This window comes from Tamandua tetradactyla, chromosome 6 (assembly GCF_023851605.1).
Source record: "Tamandua tetradactyla isolate mTamTet1 chromosome 6, mTamTet1.pri, whole genome shotgun sequence".
Lineage (NCBI taxonomy): Eukaryota > Metazoa > Chordata > Mammalia > Pilosa > Myrmecophagidae > Tamandua > Tamandua tetradactyla.
Window position 1 is genome coordinate 15,978,022 of NC_135332.1, and position 15,716 is coordinate 15,993,737.

The following is a 15,716-nucleotide window of genomic DNA, read 5'->3' on the forward strand; positions in this document are numbered from 1 at the left end:
TTGAAACCATTAAAACCAGCCTACAACCTCTCCTCTGTCTCCACCACACCCCCAGCAGGAAGAGTCTGCCAAAGTTAAAGGTCCTGCATCATCTTATGCTGGTGGGACCTGCAGTCAGACATACTGGGCAGGATAAGAAAAACAGAGTCCCAGAGACTACAAAAGAAAGTCTTTCAATCTGTTGGGTCCCACCCTCAGGGAAAACCGATGCAGGTGACTCTTTCCTCCTAATAGGAGGCTAGTTTGGTCTGGGAAAATCTGGCTGGGGTCTATAATATCTAAGTAGACACTCCTAAGTGTGTGTGGGGAAAAGGCACCACACAAGCAGGGCAAGAAACAAGAAAACAAGAACTGAAAAATTCTCCTCTGTTAAACAAAACTTAAGCTAAAGGTCCAGATAAAGCTGAACGGAATGTCAAAGAACAGATAGACAACAAAATCATCCAGCAAGACAACCCTAGATAAAAGAAATGAAAGCAATCTCCAGAATAAACTAATTAAGGTAATTAAATGCCTAGATGCCAGCAAAAAATAACAAATCACACTAGGAAAATTGAAGATAAGGCCCAGTGAAAGGAACAAACCAACAATTCAAATGACATACAGGAGCTGAAACAATTAATTCAGAATGTACGAACAGACATGGAAAACCTCTTCAAAAACCAAATCAATGAATTGAGGGAGGATATAAAGAAGGCAAGGAAAGAACAAAAAGAAGAAACTGAAAGTCTGAAAAAACAAATCACAGAACTTATGGGAATGAAAGACACAGTAGAAGAGATGAAAAAAACAATGGAAACCTACAATGGTAGATTTCGAGAGACAGAGGTTAGGATTTCTGAACTGGAGGATGGAACATCTGAAATCCGAAAAGAAACAGAAACTATAGGGAAAAAAATGGAAAAATATGAGCAGGGACTCAGGGAATTGAAAGACAATGTGAAGCGCATGAATATATGTGTTGTGGGTGTCCCAGAAGGAGAAGAGAAGGGAAAAGGAGGAGAAAAACTAATGAAGGAAATTATCACTGAAAATTTCCCAACTCTTATGAAAGACTTAAAATTACAGATCCAAGAAGCGTACCCCAAAGAGAATAGATCCAAATAGACGTACTCCAAGACATTTAATATTCGGAATGTCAGAGGTCAAATAGAAAGAGAGGATCTTGAAAGCAGCAAGAGAAAAGCAATCCATCACATACAAGGGAAGCCCAATAAGACTATGTGCAGATCTCTCAGAAGAAACAATGGAGGCGAGAAGACAGTGTGATAATATATTTAAATTATTAAAAGAGAAAAACTGCCAACCAAGAATTCTATATCCAGCAAAATTGTCCTTCAAAAATGAGGGAGAAATGAAAACATTTTCAGACAAAAAATCACTGAGAGAATTTGTGACCAAGAGACCAGCTCTGCAAGTAATACTAAAGGGAACACTAGAGACAGATACGAAGACAGAAGAGAGAGGTGTGGAGAAGAGTGTAGAAAGGAAGACTATGAGTAAAGGTAAAAAGAAGGAAAATTAGATATGACATATAAAATCCAGAAGGCAAAATAGTAGAAGAAAGTACTACCCATGCAGTAATAACACTGAATGTTAATGGATTAAACTCTCTAATCAAAAGACATAGTCTGGCAGAATGGATTAAAAAACAGGACCCTTCTATACACTGTTTCTACTCAAAGGACACAAGGCCAAGGACACAAATGGACATTTACACACCAATGTTTATAGCAGTATTATTAACAATTACCAAGAGATGGAAACAGCCAAAATGTCCATCAACAGACAGTTGGCTAAACAAATTGTGACATTTACATAAGATGGAATATTATGCAGCTGTAAGACAGAATAAAGTTATGAAGTATGTAACAACATGAATGGACCTTAAGGACATTATGCTGAGTGTGATTAGCCAGAAACAAAAGGACAAATACTGTATGGTCTCACTGATATGAACTGACATTAGTGAATAAACTTGGAATATTTCCTTGGTAACAGAGACCATCAGGAGATAGAAATAGGGTAAGATATTGCGTAATTGGAGCTAAAGGGATACAGCTTGTGCAACAGGACTGAATATAAAAACTCAGAAATGGACAGCACAATATTACCTAACTGTAATACAATTATGTAAAAACACTGAATGAAGCTGCATATGAGAATGATAGAGGGAGGAGGGCTGGGGCATAAATGAAATCACAAAGAAAGATAAACGATAAAGATTGAGAGGGTGTAATCTAGGAATGCCTAGAGTGTATAATGATAGTGACTAAATGTACAAATTTAAAAAATGTTTTTTTTGCATGAGGAAGAACAAAAGAATGTCATTACTGCAGTGTGCTGAAAATAGATGGTACTTAATAGTTTAAAATTTCAACTCATGTATGAGACTAAAGCAAAAAATGTTTATTTGGTACAAATCTATACTTTGACTAGTGCATCTCTTAATATAACTTATGTAAATAGTTGATTGAACACCTTAAGTACATGGAACTTTGTATAGGACATGAGAGTTTGTTGGTTTGTCCAGGTGATGCCCTGATGACTCCCAGAGTGATTTGATCAGTGAGTGGAAGAGTATTTGCAAAGTCCCCTTTGGGGAACAGTGAGAACGGGAGAAAACTCAACTTCCCCAAGTTGAATTCTTGATATTCTCACAAGTGGTGTGGACAACCAAAGCTATAGGCTGAGCCCCCGGTCTTGGGGTTTGTTCATATGAAACTTAACCCCACAGGGGATAGGTCAAGCCTACTTAAAATTAAGCCTAAGAGTCACCCCCAAGAGAACCTCTTTTGTTGCTCAGATGTGGCCTCTCTCTCCAGCCAACACAGCAAGCAGACTCACCACACTCCCCCTGTCTACATGGGACATGACTACCAGGGGTGTGGATCTTCCTGGCAGCGTGGGACAGAAATCCCAGAATGAGCTGAGACCCAGCATCAAGGGATTGAGAAAACCTTCTCGACCAAAAGTGGGAAGAGTGACATGAGACAAAGTGTCAATGGCTGAGAGACTCCAAACAGAGTCAAGAGGTTATCCTGGAGGTTATTCTTATGCATTAAGTAGATATCACCTTGTTATCCAAGATGTAATGGAGAGGCTGGAGGGAACTGCCTGAAAATGTAGAGCTGTGTTCCAGTAGCCATGTTTCTCGATGATGATTGTATAAATAAAGCTTTCACAGTGTGACTGTGTGATTGTGAAAACCTTGTGTCTGATGCTCCTTTTATCTACCTTGTCAACAGATGAGAGGAACATATGGAATAAAAATAAATAATAGCGGAAACAAATGTTAAAATAGATTTAGTTTGAAATGCTAGTGATCAATGAAAGGGATCAGTAAGGAGTATGGCCTGTAAAATTTTTTTTTCCTGTTTGTTTTATTTTTCTGTTATCTTTTTATTTCTTTTTCTGAATTGATGCTAATGTTCTGGGAAATGATCATGATGATGAATATGAAACTATGTGATGATATTGTGAATTGCTGAGTGTATGTGTTGGGAATGTTTGTTTCTTGTAATTTTTTTAATTAATAAAAAATTTTTTAAAAAAAGAGAGTTAATGGTGGGGGCAGGCAAGGACCACTGTCAGGCACGAACGACATGTTTGAATTCTATGCCTTTTTTTTTAATCATAGGAGAAATTAAGCTTTATTGTTCTAAGTATGAGTTGGCACAGGGGGTCCTTGGTCTGGGGGGTCAGAGAATTAGGTACCAAAATTGGGTGTCCAAGGGTAGCATGGGACCATCACACCCCAAGGAGGTGGACAATCCCCCACTAATCCTCCAAATCTTGGAGACTTGCATGGTTTTGGCACGCTGAGTTAAAGGGGCTTACAGATTATTTTAGTTGTAGCTAAATGAACTCATGCAAATGGATAAGTGACATGCAGTTTCCTGCAATGAAACCAAGCATTGGAGATACAGTAAGAAGGCAAACACCCACAAATCAGAAGGGAATGGCTGGGCCAGTGCTTGCAGCTCAGAGCTGTTTCCTGGCTGCAGCAGGGACCCAAGCTAAGCAACAAGCCTCAGGTCGATGACACCCACACCTGGAAATACCCAGTAGACTTCAATGACGAGTTTTGCCTTGAGTACCTTGTGCTTTAAAATGTCAGCTAATGTTAGTGGTTCGTGTATCTCAGCTGTAAGTAAGCATTCCTGTGCAGGGAATGCAAGATCAAGAATGTTTCTTGTGAGGCACGCACCGAACGCCAGAGGGGCTTGTGGTTCTCTTCGTGGTGGGTCGGGGGCGGTGGGGCTGGCCCGGGAGACAAGTCCACGGGCCTGGCCGCAGCAGTCCTGGGAGCAACGGTGGTGGTGGACACAGGGTGGCGAAGGACAGGTTAGTGGGGACATAGATTGCAGCATGGTGGGGGACAGTGAGAGAGTGGGGGGTTCTCTGCTGACTCCAAGGGTTCTGGAGATGGAGGCAGGCAGCTGGGGGTGTGGGATTTGGGTCATCCAAGAGGTGGGAGAATGTGTGTTCGCTTAGACTTCTTTTTTTATTATTTAAAAAAATTGTGGTAGGCTGTACACAACAAAAAATCATTTCAGCCATCCTAAGTGGACAATCCTTGACATTACGTACATTTACAATGCGTGTAGCTCTCCCTGCTTATCCACTTCCAGACTGTTTTCATTGCATGAATCAAAACTCACACTCATTTAGTGATAAGTTCCCATCCCCCTCGCCCCAACCCCTGGGAACCAGTAGTTGGCTGTCTCTGTGAATTTGCTTATTCTAAATATTTTGTATGACAGAAACCATACAGCATTTGTCCTTTTGCGTCTGATGTATTTCTTCTGACGTATTTCACTCGGCATGATTCTCCCATGAGTCATCCATATTGCATCCTGCACCAGGACTTCCCTTCTCTTTATGGCTGACACTGTTCCATCGTGTGGACAGAGCCGTTGGTTTACCCAGGCGAGCGTGGATGGACACGTGGGTTGCTTCCACCTTTTGGTTACTGTGGATAATTGCGCGATGAACTTTGGTGTACAAATATCTGTCCAAGTCTCCATTTTCAGTTCTTTGGGACATATCCCTAGGACTGGAATTGCGGGGTGATGTGCTCATTCTATGTTGAGCTTTCTGAGGAATCACCATTTTCCACAGCGGCTGCACCATTTTACACTGCTACAAACAACGTATGAAGGTTCCTATTTCTCCACATCCTCACCCACACTTGTTATTTTCAGGTTTTTAAATAGCCATCCTAGTGGGTATGAGGTAGTATCTCATTGTGGTTTTTATTTTTAATCTTTCAGTCAATTCTACAGAGATAAATTTCCACACCATATAATCCATCCAAAGTATACAATCGCCAGCTCACAGTATCATCATATAGTTGTGCATTTATCACACGATTTTAGGACATTTGGATTATTCCAAAAAAGAAATAAAAATAGGCTCGCTGCTCCTCCCCGCTTGATAGACAGCCTCATCTTTCCATGCAGGGCCAGCCACATCTATTTGGCACAATGGTGAAGGTCGGAGTAAACAAGTTCAGCTGTATTGGGTGCCCAGTCACCAGGGCTGCTATAGCCTCTGGCAGAGTGCAGGTTGATGCCATCGGTGACCCCTTCACTGACCTCAGCTCCATGGTCTGTACGTTCCAGTATGATTCCACCCATAGGGTGTGGTCAGTGGGAATCCCATGACTCTCCTCCAGGAGTGGGATCCGCCCACATCAGATGGGGTTATGCTGGTCCTGGATGTGCTGTGGAGTCCACAGGTGACTTCACCACCATGGGGAAGGCTGGGGCTCACCTGAAGGGTGGCGCCAAAAGAGGCAGCATCTCTGCCCCTTCAGCGGACGCCCCATGTTTGTGATGGGCATGAACCGTGAGAAGTAGGACAACTCCCTCAAGGTCATCGGCAATGCTTCCTGCAATACTAACTGCCTGGCCGCCCTGGCCAAGGTCATCTGTGACAGCCCTGGCATTGTGGAGGGACGCATGACCCCATCCATGCCATCACTGCCACCCGGGAGGCTGTGGATGGCCACTCTGGGAAAATGTGGCACGATGGCCGTGGTGCTCCCCAGAACATCATCCCTGCACCTACTGGCACTACCAAGGCGGCAGGCAAGGTCATCCCAAAGCTGAATGGGAGCTCACCGGCATGGCCTTCTGCGTCCCCACTCCCAATGTGTCCATCATGGATCTGACCTGCCGGCTGGGGAAAGCGGCCAAGTACGATGACATCAAGGTGGTGGTGAAACAGGCGTCTGAGGGCCTCCTAAAGATAGTCCTGGGATACACTGAGGACCAGGTTGTCTCCTGCGACCTTTAACAGTGACACCTCCTCTTCCACTTCTGATGCTGGGGCTGGCGCTGCCCTCAACAACCACTTCGTCAAGCTCATTTCCTGGCATGGCAATGAATTTGGCTACAGCAACAGGGTGGTGGACCTTATGGTCTACACGGCCTCCAGGGAGTAAGAGCCCCTGGACCACCAGCCCAGCGACAGCATGAGAGGAAGAGAGGCTGTCAGCTGCTGGGGAGTCCTGGGTCTACTCGATCCCCCAGCACTGAGACTCGCCCATCCTCCACAGCTTCCACCCCAGACCTCCTGAGGAAGGAGAGGGGCTGAGAGCCCTGCCTTCTCATGTACCATCAATAAATACACCCAGCCCCCAAAAAAGATAAATAAAGAAAACCCAAAATATCCCTGTTCTAGTTTGCTAGCTGCTGGAATGCAATATACCAGAAATGGAATGGCTTTTTAAAAGGGGAATTTAATAAGTTGCCAGTTTACAGTTCTAAGGCCAAGAAAATGTCCCAATTACAACAAGTCTATAGAAATGTCCAATCAAAGGCGTCCATGGAAAGATACCTTGGTTCAAGAAGGCCGATGAAGTTCAGGGTTTCTCTCTCAAGTGAGAAGGCACATGGTGAACACAGTCAGGGTTCCTCTCTCATCTGGAAGGGCAAATGGCGAACACAGCATCATCTGCTAGCTTCTTCTCCTGGCTTCCAGTTTCATGAAGCATCCCGGGAGACATTTTCCTTCTTCATCTCCAAGGGTCACTGGCTGGTGGACTCTCCTCATGGCTGTGTCGTTCTGCTCTGCTCTTTCTGAATCTCTCATTCTCCAAAATGTTTCCTCTTTTATAGGACTCCAGAAACTTATCAAGACCCACCCAAATGGGTGGAGACATGTTGTCACCTAATCCAGTTTAACAACCACTCTTGACTAAATCACATCTCCAGGGAGATGATCTGATTACAGTTTCAAACATACTGTATTGAATAGGGATTATTCTACCTTTATTAAATGGGATTTAGAGTAAAACATGGCTTTTCTAAGGGACATACATCTCTTCAAACCAGCGCAATCCCATACCCCCATAATCCCTTATTATTTTTTTTTTTTGGTCATTCTTTTATTACTCATCTCCCCATACAGTGGATAAAGGGAGTGTCAGTCACAAGATTTTTACAACATCGTCACATGATAAAAGCTATATAGTTATACAATCACTATCAAAGATCAAGGCAGCTGGATTGCAGTTCAACAATTTCAGGTATTTCCTTCTGGCTATTCTGATATACTAGAAACTAAAAAGAAATATCTGTCTAATGAGTCAGTGGTCACAATCATTTGTTAAACCCTAATTTCTCAGTCACACCTCTGCCCTCTCATTTGATCATTCTCACCATCTTCAGGGATATTGGGGCAATGACCATTTCAACTTCATTCTGGAAAGGGGTGTTGACCATAGTAGGGGTAGAGGAGTGAGGCTGGTTGATGTTCTTGAAGAGGCTGGTACCTCTGGGTACCAGGGCTTATCTGGCATAGGAACAATCTGGAGGCCTTAAATCTCTCAAAAAGTAAACTTACTAAGTAAAACTTTCATAAAGTCCTAGACAGAGCCCAGGGTATTCTTTAGGGTTTTCAGGAATACTGTTGGTTGGGACTTGGCATACTGTGGCAACTTGTAATATCTGGCTGAAGCTTGCATAAGAGTAACCTCTGGAATGACCTCTTGACTCTATTTGACCTCTCTTAGCCACTGAAACTTTATTTTGTTTCAAAAGGTCAAGAAGTCTTTCTCAATCCCACAATGCCAGGGCCAGGCTCAGTCCTGGGTGTCCTGTCCACGTTGCCAAGAAGGCTTACACCCTTGGATGTCACATCCCATGTAGTGGGGAGGGCAGTGAGTTTATTTGCAGAGTTGACTTAGAGAGAGAGAGGCCACATCTGAGCCACAAAAGAGGTTCTCTGGGGGCTGACTTTTAGGTATAGTTATAAGTAGGCTTATCTTCTCCCTTGCACGAATAAGTTTCATAAGGGCAGGCCTCAAGGTCAACGGCTTGACTTATTCAATTGGGCATTCCTAATGTTTGATACAATATCAGGAATTCCCCAGATGAGGAAGTGTAATAGTTCCACATTTTCCCCAGTCTCTCAAGGAACTTTGCAAATACTTTCTTTATTTTCTGCCCCAAATACTCTGGAATATATTGGGGCATTACATTAACCTGTACAGAATAACAAGATCTCATTCCTTATTCTAGATCCCATGTAATTACGTTGTTTAAATAAACTGACCATACAGCTTAAGTTGAAAAGTGTGCTACAGAAAACTTAAATTTTGGATTAAATAAACTTTTCTTTGGGCTCACACAGATGTTGAGGCTTTAAAATGCAGACAATATCATCTTTTATCCTGTGTTCTGATTTACCTTAGTCCTAAATAGATCCATTTCGATCCTATCTCTAATTGAAGTCTGATCTCTTTTCCAGCTTCTTTCACAATTGCTGTATGGAGCAATGCTGACTTTCAGAGCTGCAGAACTCTTAACCCGATACTCAGATGTCACACAGATACTCAAAAGTTCCAGGGAATTACCAGGTTATACCCAAAGAGCCCAGCATTTCAGAACTTAGAAATAACAGTTAAAACTCAGGAATAGATGTGATCGTTGGAGTTTTAATTCATATTTCTTTAATGGTTAATGATGTTGAACAACTTTTCATTTACTTATTGGCCACTTGAATATCATCTTTGGGGAAATATCTGTTCAAACCCTTGGCCCATTTTTTAACTGGATTGTTCTTTTATTGTTGAGTGGTAGGAGTTCTTTATATATTCTGGATATTAAACCTTCATCAGATATATGGTTTCCAAATATTTTCTCCCATTCTGTAAGTTGTCATTTCACTTTGGTAATGTCTACTGATGCACAAAAGTTTTAAATTTTTTATGAAGTCCAGTTTGTTTTTTTCTTTTGTTGCTTGTGCTTTTGGTGTAAAACCTAAAAATCCACTGCCTACTACAAGGTCTTGAAGATATTTCCCTACGTTTTCTTGTAAGAGTTTTTTTTAGTATTAGCTCTTACATTTAGGTTATTGATCAATTTTGAGTGACTTTTTGTATATGGTGGGAGGTAATGGTTGACATTTGTTCTTTTGCATGGGGGTTTCCAGTCGTCCCAACAAAATTGATTGAAGAAACTATTCTTTCCCACATTGAATGAACGAAACATTTGTTGAAAATCAGCTGGCTATAGACGTGCGTGGATTTATCTCCAAATTCCTTGCTTAGACTTTGAAGCCAGGCAGATCCACCTTTGCCTGTGTCCAGCTGGATAATCTTGGACAGTTGACCTAACTTCTATGCCTTAGTTTACTTATCTGTAAAATGGGAGATAATGAAAGGACCTTCCTCCGAGGGTTTTAAACAAGAGTCTGTAAAATTGCATGGCACCTTGTTCCCGTAAACAACACAGCAAAGAAGAAAGTTACTGTGGATGGTGGGGCCAGGGGGGGAGGAGTGGCTGCTGGAGTCACAAGAGGGCTCAGCATAGATCCTGAGGAGGAGTTCAGGATGCTTGTGAATAAAAGTGGCCAAGGATGCAAATGAGGGAAGCAGGTGGCAGAGGGGACAACTGGGCGGGGGTGGGGCCCTTCTGCGTGTCAAGTTGACCAGGTAGCTCCCCAGAGGTTGTTCAAAGTCCGCAGCCGGTTGAGGATGATTGAATAATGATACAGCTTTCACAATGTGACTGTGTGATTGTGAAAACCTGGTGTCTGATGCTCCTTTTATCTACCTTGTCAGCAAATGAGTAGAACATATGCAATAAAAATAAATAATAGGGGGAACAAATGTTAAAATAAATTTACTTTGAAATGCTAGTGATCAGTGAAAGCGAGGGGTAAAGGGTGTGGTAGGTATAATCTTTTCTTTTTTTTCTCTTTTCATTTTATTTCTTTTATCTATTGTCTTTTTATTTCTTTTTCTGAATGGATGCAAATGTTCTAAGAAATGATGAATATGCAATAAGTGATGATATTGTGAATTACTGATTATGTTAATGTTTTATTTCGTTTGTTAATTTTTTTAAATTAATAAATAAATTTTTAAAAAAAAGCCCGCAGCCGGGAAGAGTTGCCTTGCGGCTGGGAGGGGAGCCAAGGCTGTCTGGCTCCAGCATGGATTCCCGGGCACAAGCCCCAGAAGCCCCCAGTGCAGGCTCATTGGAGAACAGGTGCAAGGGGTCGAGAGGCCTGGGCTTGCTCCCCTACCCTCCCTTAATGGCTGTGTCCCTAACCTAACCTCTCTGAGTCATTTCTGTGAAATGGGATCATGCCCCATGCATAGGGTTTGGGGGAGGTTGTCAGCCCCGAGAATGGGCCGGCTTGTCCAGAGAGCTCTCAGGACACACTGTGAAGCGGCCACGAGGAACACATAATAGCTCCTCACACTCTCCTCCAGCGGCGACTTGGAGCCAGATAGCGGGGCTGGAATGCCTGCCCTGACCCTCTCTGCATGCCAAAAATGGGACTGCTTATAGAATCTATTTTTTAGAATGGTTTCATTGAATGAGTTAATAGTAAAACGCTTAGAACATCCCTGAAATGCTAACTATCTGTTGTTATTTGTCCAGGGTAAAACAGGGAGCGCTTACTATGTAATCTTTTAATTGTAGCATACGAACAAACAGCGCCTAGGTCAGAGGGGTATAGCTTAACAAATCTTAAACCGAACAAACTGGTGAAACCATCACCAGACGAAGAAAACAGCATCCCCTACATCCCAGAAGCTGCCTGGCATCGTGCCCTGTTTACTTACAACCACTGGGGGGAGGGTAGGGGGGTAGGGGACAGGCCAATCAAAAGAATCATGCAGCACTTGCTCCTTTGAGCCTGGCTCCTTCTGCTCAACACATGTTTATGAACTTCTCCGTGTTGCTGGTAGTTACAGATCGTTCTCAAGGCTAAGTCCTCCCTTTGCCTGTCCCTCCCCTATCATGTTTTACAGGTGAAGCGAGGCCTCTGAAGTCAGGGCTCTGCAGTCACCATTGCCCTTTGCTCTGGTAATTGAAGAACCAGACTGCTGGAGGCTGATGTGACCCATGAACTTGTGGTCTTTTAGGATCACTGCCTCCTTCTCTGGAAGACTGCTTCCTTGGGAATGCAAACTGCAAAGGCATATCACCTTCAACTCATTGCTCAAAACAAGCCTCTGGGCTGTAAGTGGCCCTCTGGGAGGACATGAGTGCTTACAGCAGGCTCCACCTGGGTCTGATGCTGCCTCTGGGAAAGGGGGTGGGGAGAGGGGAAGGCAGACTGGAGAGCATTCCTATGGAAAGGGCTGCAGTCTAGAATGTCACCTGCATTGCCATGGTTCCTGCAGAGAGAAGAGACAGGAGCAGGGTGGTCAGTGGACACCAGGGTGACTGGACATCCCACTCAACTCCCTTCTTCTGGTAGTCCAGAGCCTGCCCCCGCCACAACTGCCTTGCCCCTGTCCCTTCCAGTGGGCCCATGAACTCTACCTGGGTTGAATGTTAACCATTTAGAAAGGTGGGCAAAGGATGAGAAAAGGCAGGTCCCAGAAAAGGAGACAGAAACGTATCTAAGAGAGGGAAACTGCTCGTTTTCACAGTAAGAAAAACTTGAAACAGCACTGAGATTTTTTTAAAAATATTTTTTATTGATACATCCTATAACACACAAACCTTCCATGCATGGTGCACAATGAATGGCTCACAATATCATCACATAGTTGTGTATTCATCACCATGATCGTTTTTTAGAACATTTGCATCACTCCAGAAAAAGAAATACAAAGAAAAACTCATATATACCATACCCCTTAACGCTCCCTCTCATTGACCACTAGTATTTCCATCTACCCAATAAAGTCTAACCTTTGTCCCCCCATTATATGTTTATTTGTAATCCATATTTATTACTCAACTGTCCATACCCTGGATAAAAGGAGCATAAGGTTTTCACAATCACACAGTCACACTGTAAAAGCTGTATCATTATACAATCATCTTTAAGAAACATGGGTACTGGTCCCAACTCATTCCCGGATTTCTGTCTCATGTTGCCAGGGAGATTTACACCCCTGGAAATCAGGTCCCATGTTGGGGGAAAGGCAGTGAGTTGACTCAGCATTGAGATTTTGTTGTGTTTCCTCGGTGCTGTGTGGAAACAGGCGCCCTCCCAGCCTGCTGGTGGGGGCTTAAAGCAGTGTACAAACTCTAGGAAGGAAAGTTGGGAAATCACAAAATTACAAAACGCACATGCCCTCTGGTCCAGCAATTCTACTTCTAGGAACCGATTCTGCTTGGACGCAGGTGGAATGATATTCTACTGCTGTTTGTAATTTAATTAAAAGATGGGATGAAGGCAGCACCCACTTCGGATATAACAATTTCTCAGTAAGGACTTAAACTGTAGCACATCCATTTTCTGGAATACTATGTAGCTGTAAAAGGGAAAAAAAGCTTTTCATATACGATCATGAAATTTCAGAGTTAAATTCTTATATGAAAAAGATAAGGTGAAAAACAGTGAGCTACGTGAGCTTCTACCTGTGCTAAAAGGGAAAACTATAATATTCGCTTTTCTCTGCATGGTTATCCTAGAAGGACATACAAGAAACTGGTCATCTCAGGGGTAAGTAGCTGAGAATTTAAATGTATTTCCAGTTCAAAACATAAATATTTTAAAAGGGCACTGTGGGTTTTATCAGGGGGTTATGGAGTGCTGGTTACTGTTCCGTGCCTTGATGGGGCACCCACAGGCATCGTTTCATGCTGGTTTAAGGTGTACATCCTAATTTTTATGCGCTTTTCTGTAGGTGATAGCGCACCACTGAAAGCAACATAACTCATCACAGAACAGCCTGCAGGCGCCGGGCGAGTCCAGCGCAATGAGAGGGCCGCGGGAGGAAGGTGGGTGTCGGGGACGAGACAGGCTCAGCCGGCGCCAACCCCGCCGGGCACCCAGAGGTGCCAGCAGAGCAGCCCGCGCGCCCCCTCTGCCCGGCGCGGGCCTGGCTGGCCTGGGCGGCAGCGGCTCGGGGCGGTACGGCTGCCGGATCGGAGGCCTTTGTCCGCGGCCGCCGCGTCTCCTCTTTCCTGCACTGCCTCCCATTGTCCCGCCGCCGCCTGCATTATTGATGCTCGCGCGTAAGCAGACTGAACTCGCGGCCCCCGCCCGGACAGGGCACGGAGAGCTGGGGGCGCCCGCAGGCAGCCGGATCTGCGAGCAGGGGAGAGGCCGGGGCGCTGCGCGCCTCCACTCCGCCCCAACCCCCGGCCCGCCATGGGCAGGAGCGAGGGCAGAGCGCCCCAGCGCCCCGCGGGGCCCGGGAAGCCCACCGCAGACAGGAACGGCGGCGGCCGACCGCCGGGGACCTGGGAGCCGCCCCCGGAGGCCCCGGGGAGGCAAAGCTACGGGCGGCGTCGGCGACACGGGCCCAAGGAGAGCCGCGGGCCGGGCGTCGGCGCTGCAGGGCGCCTGGAGGAGGAGGAGGAAGACGGGGAGGAGAAGAGGGAGGAGGGGGAGAAGGACAGCCTCCCGGGGGCAGCAGGACGGACGGGCGAGCGCCGCCGCCGCAGGAGGAGAGGGAAAGGCCGGGGACCCTCGGCTTGGCGGGGCCGCCTGGATACCCCAAGCCCCGATGGCGACACGTCGGGCTGGGACGCGGGTGGTTCTTGCCCGGACAGCGAAGCCCGCGAGGCCCAGGAGGGCGGCAGCCAGAGCGGCGGAGCCCCGGCGCTACGGCCAGGGCCGGACACGGGCTCGGAAGGGCCCAGACCCGGGCGGGAGTTAGCGCCCGAGTTAGGACCGGAGCCCGGCGAGCGCCGGAGCAGCGCCACACCGGGAAGCGCCGGGCCCCCGAGCCGGGAAGGGTCGTCGGAGGCGGGGCCCGGGGCAGCGAGTGAGGACTCGGGGACCGCGACAAGCGCGGGGCTGGAGGGAGCCGGGCCTGAAATGGACGGACGGGAAGCCCCGGGGGCGACGAGCCGGGCCCCCGAGACCGACAAGGCCGAGCCGGGCCGAAGAATCAAGACCCCCAGCCCCCTCGGGGGCAGCCGCGGGCGAGGTCCCCGGAGATCGCGGCCTCCTCGGGACCCCGGACCGGCCCGGAACTCGAGTGCCAATGAGGCGCAACCGGAGGCGGGGCCGCGGCGCGCCGAGGCCTCGACCCCCAAGACTGGGCGCCGCCAGGTCGGAAAGGCGGAGGGGGAGGCGCAAGTGGCGGCGGCAGAGAGCGAAGAGGCGACTGGAGGGGGCGGTCGGCCCCGGGCCCCTGCGCGGCTGGCAGCCGTCGTGGCGCTGCGCAGGCTCTGCGCGGGGTCCCCGGCAGGCCCCGCGCCTTCGGCTGCGAGTCCCCGCCGCGCCGGCCTCAAGGGGCAGCTCCTGCGCGTAGCGCGGGCCCTGGGCCTCCTGCAGTGGCTGCGGCGGCGGCTCGGGCAGCGGGAGGGCGGGCGCGGGGCGGAGCCGCGGGCCGTCGAGGGGCGCAGTCGGGGCCCGGGGCTGCGGTGCCTTCTGGCCGGCCTTGGGGGGCGGCCGAGGTCTCCTCCTGGCGGCGGCCGGCGCTCCCCGCAGCCCCCGAAGAGCCCAGCCCCAGACCACCCTGGGGAAGAGGAGCACCGGCTTCGCGATCCCAAGTTCACCGTGGTTCTCCCCAGAATCCACAGGGCCGGGAGGGCGTCGAGCGCGCGCAGCTCAGGGGAGGCATCCGAGGGCGCCCCTGGCCAGGAGGGGAGCATCCAGCCTGGTGCACGAGCTGCGGGGGACAGTGAGGGGCGAGGAGTGAGTGAGGAAGGGGTGGCGGGGCCCCGCCGGGGCTCCCTCCTTGCCCCGACTTCCTCCGACGGGCCTCCACTGGAGGGCGGCTCCAGCAGCGAAGTGGAGCTGAAGGCCTGGGAAGCCGAGGTCCCGGTGCACTGGGCGCAGGACTCCCACCCCCGCGAGGACCCTGGACATGGCACCGACCGGCTACTGCCCCGACTCGCCTTGGAGAGGAGCCCCTGCCAGTGCCAGCTCCTGACGGGTCGGTGGGAGCCGGAAGATGAGGCGGAGGAGGCTTGGGAAAGGAATCTGGAGTTGAGCCTCCGACAGGGCCTGCAGGCACCGCCGTTCCCCGGTGCCAGGGGCAGGGGTCTGGGAGATGGGAACAGCCTGGAAGACACTGAGGACCTGGCCCGCCTGCTGTGAGTGGGCCCAGTTCCAAAATCCAGGCCCCTGGGGCACATATCCGGATAGCCCACCCTACCCCCAGCGTTTATTAATGCTTTACGGTCTATCCACTGTATAGTCCTTATCAAGTCATTGGAAAGGACTGTGACCCACAACGGGTGGTTTGGTGGAAGGGGCAGGAGAGGGGTGAGATTCAGGTGCCACAGGTGGGCTTCCTTCTCTAGCTGGCCTCCCCCTGGGTCTGCCCCCTG

General features: G+C 48.0%; 1 protein-coding gene and 1 pseudogene across 1 annotated transcript in view; both read left to right on the forward strand.

Moving 5' to 3' along the window:
• Nucleotides 1-5,489: 5,489 nt before the first annotated feature.
• On the forward strand, nt 5,490-6,722 carry LOC143685829 (glyceraldehyde-3-phosphate dehydrogenase pseudogene; annotated as a pseudogene).
• A 6,859-nt stretch (nt 6,723-13,581) lies between these two features.
• The window catches only part of MYO15B (myosin XVB), a 38,582-nt gene continuing 36,447 nt past the window's right edge, over nt 13,582-15,716 (forward strand). The window contains exon 1 of the mRNA XM_077163251.1: nt 13,582-15,479. Within this exon, the coding sequence (XP_077019366.1) occupies nt 13,582-15,479 (1,898 nt within the window). The remainder of the gene's footprint in view (nt 15,480-15,716) is intronic.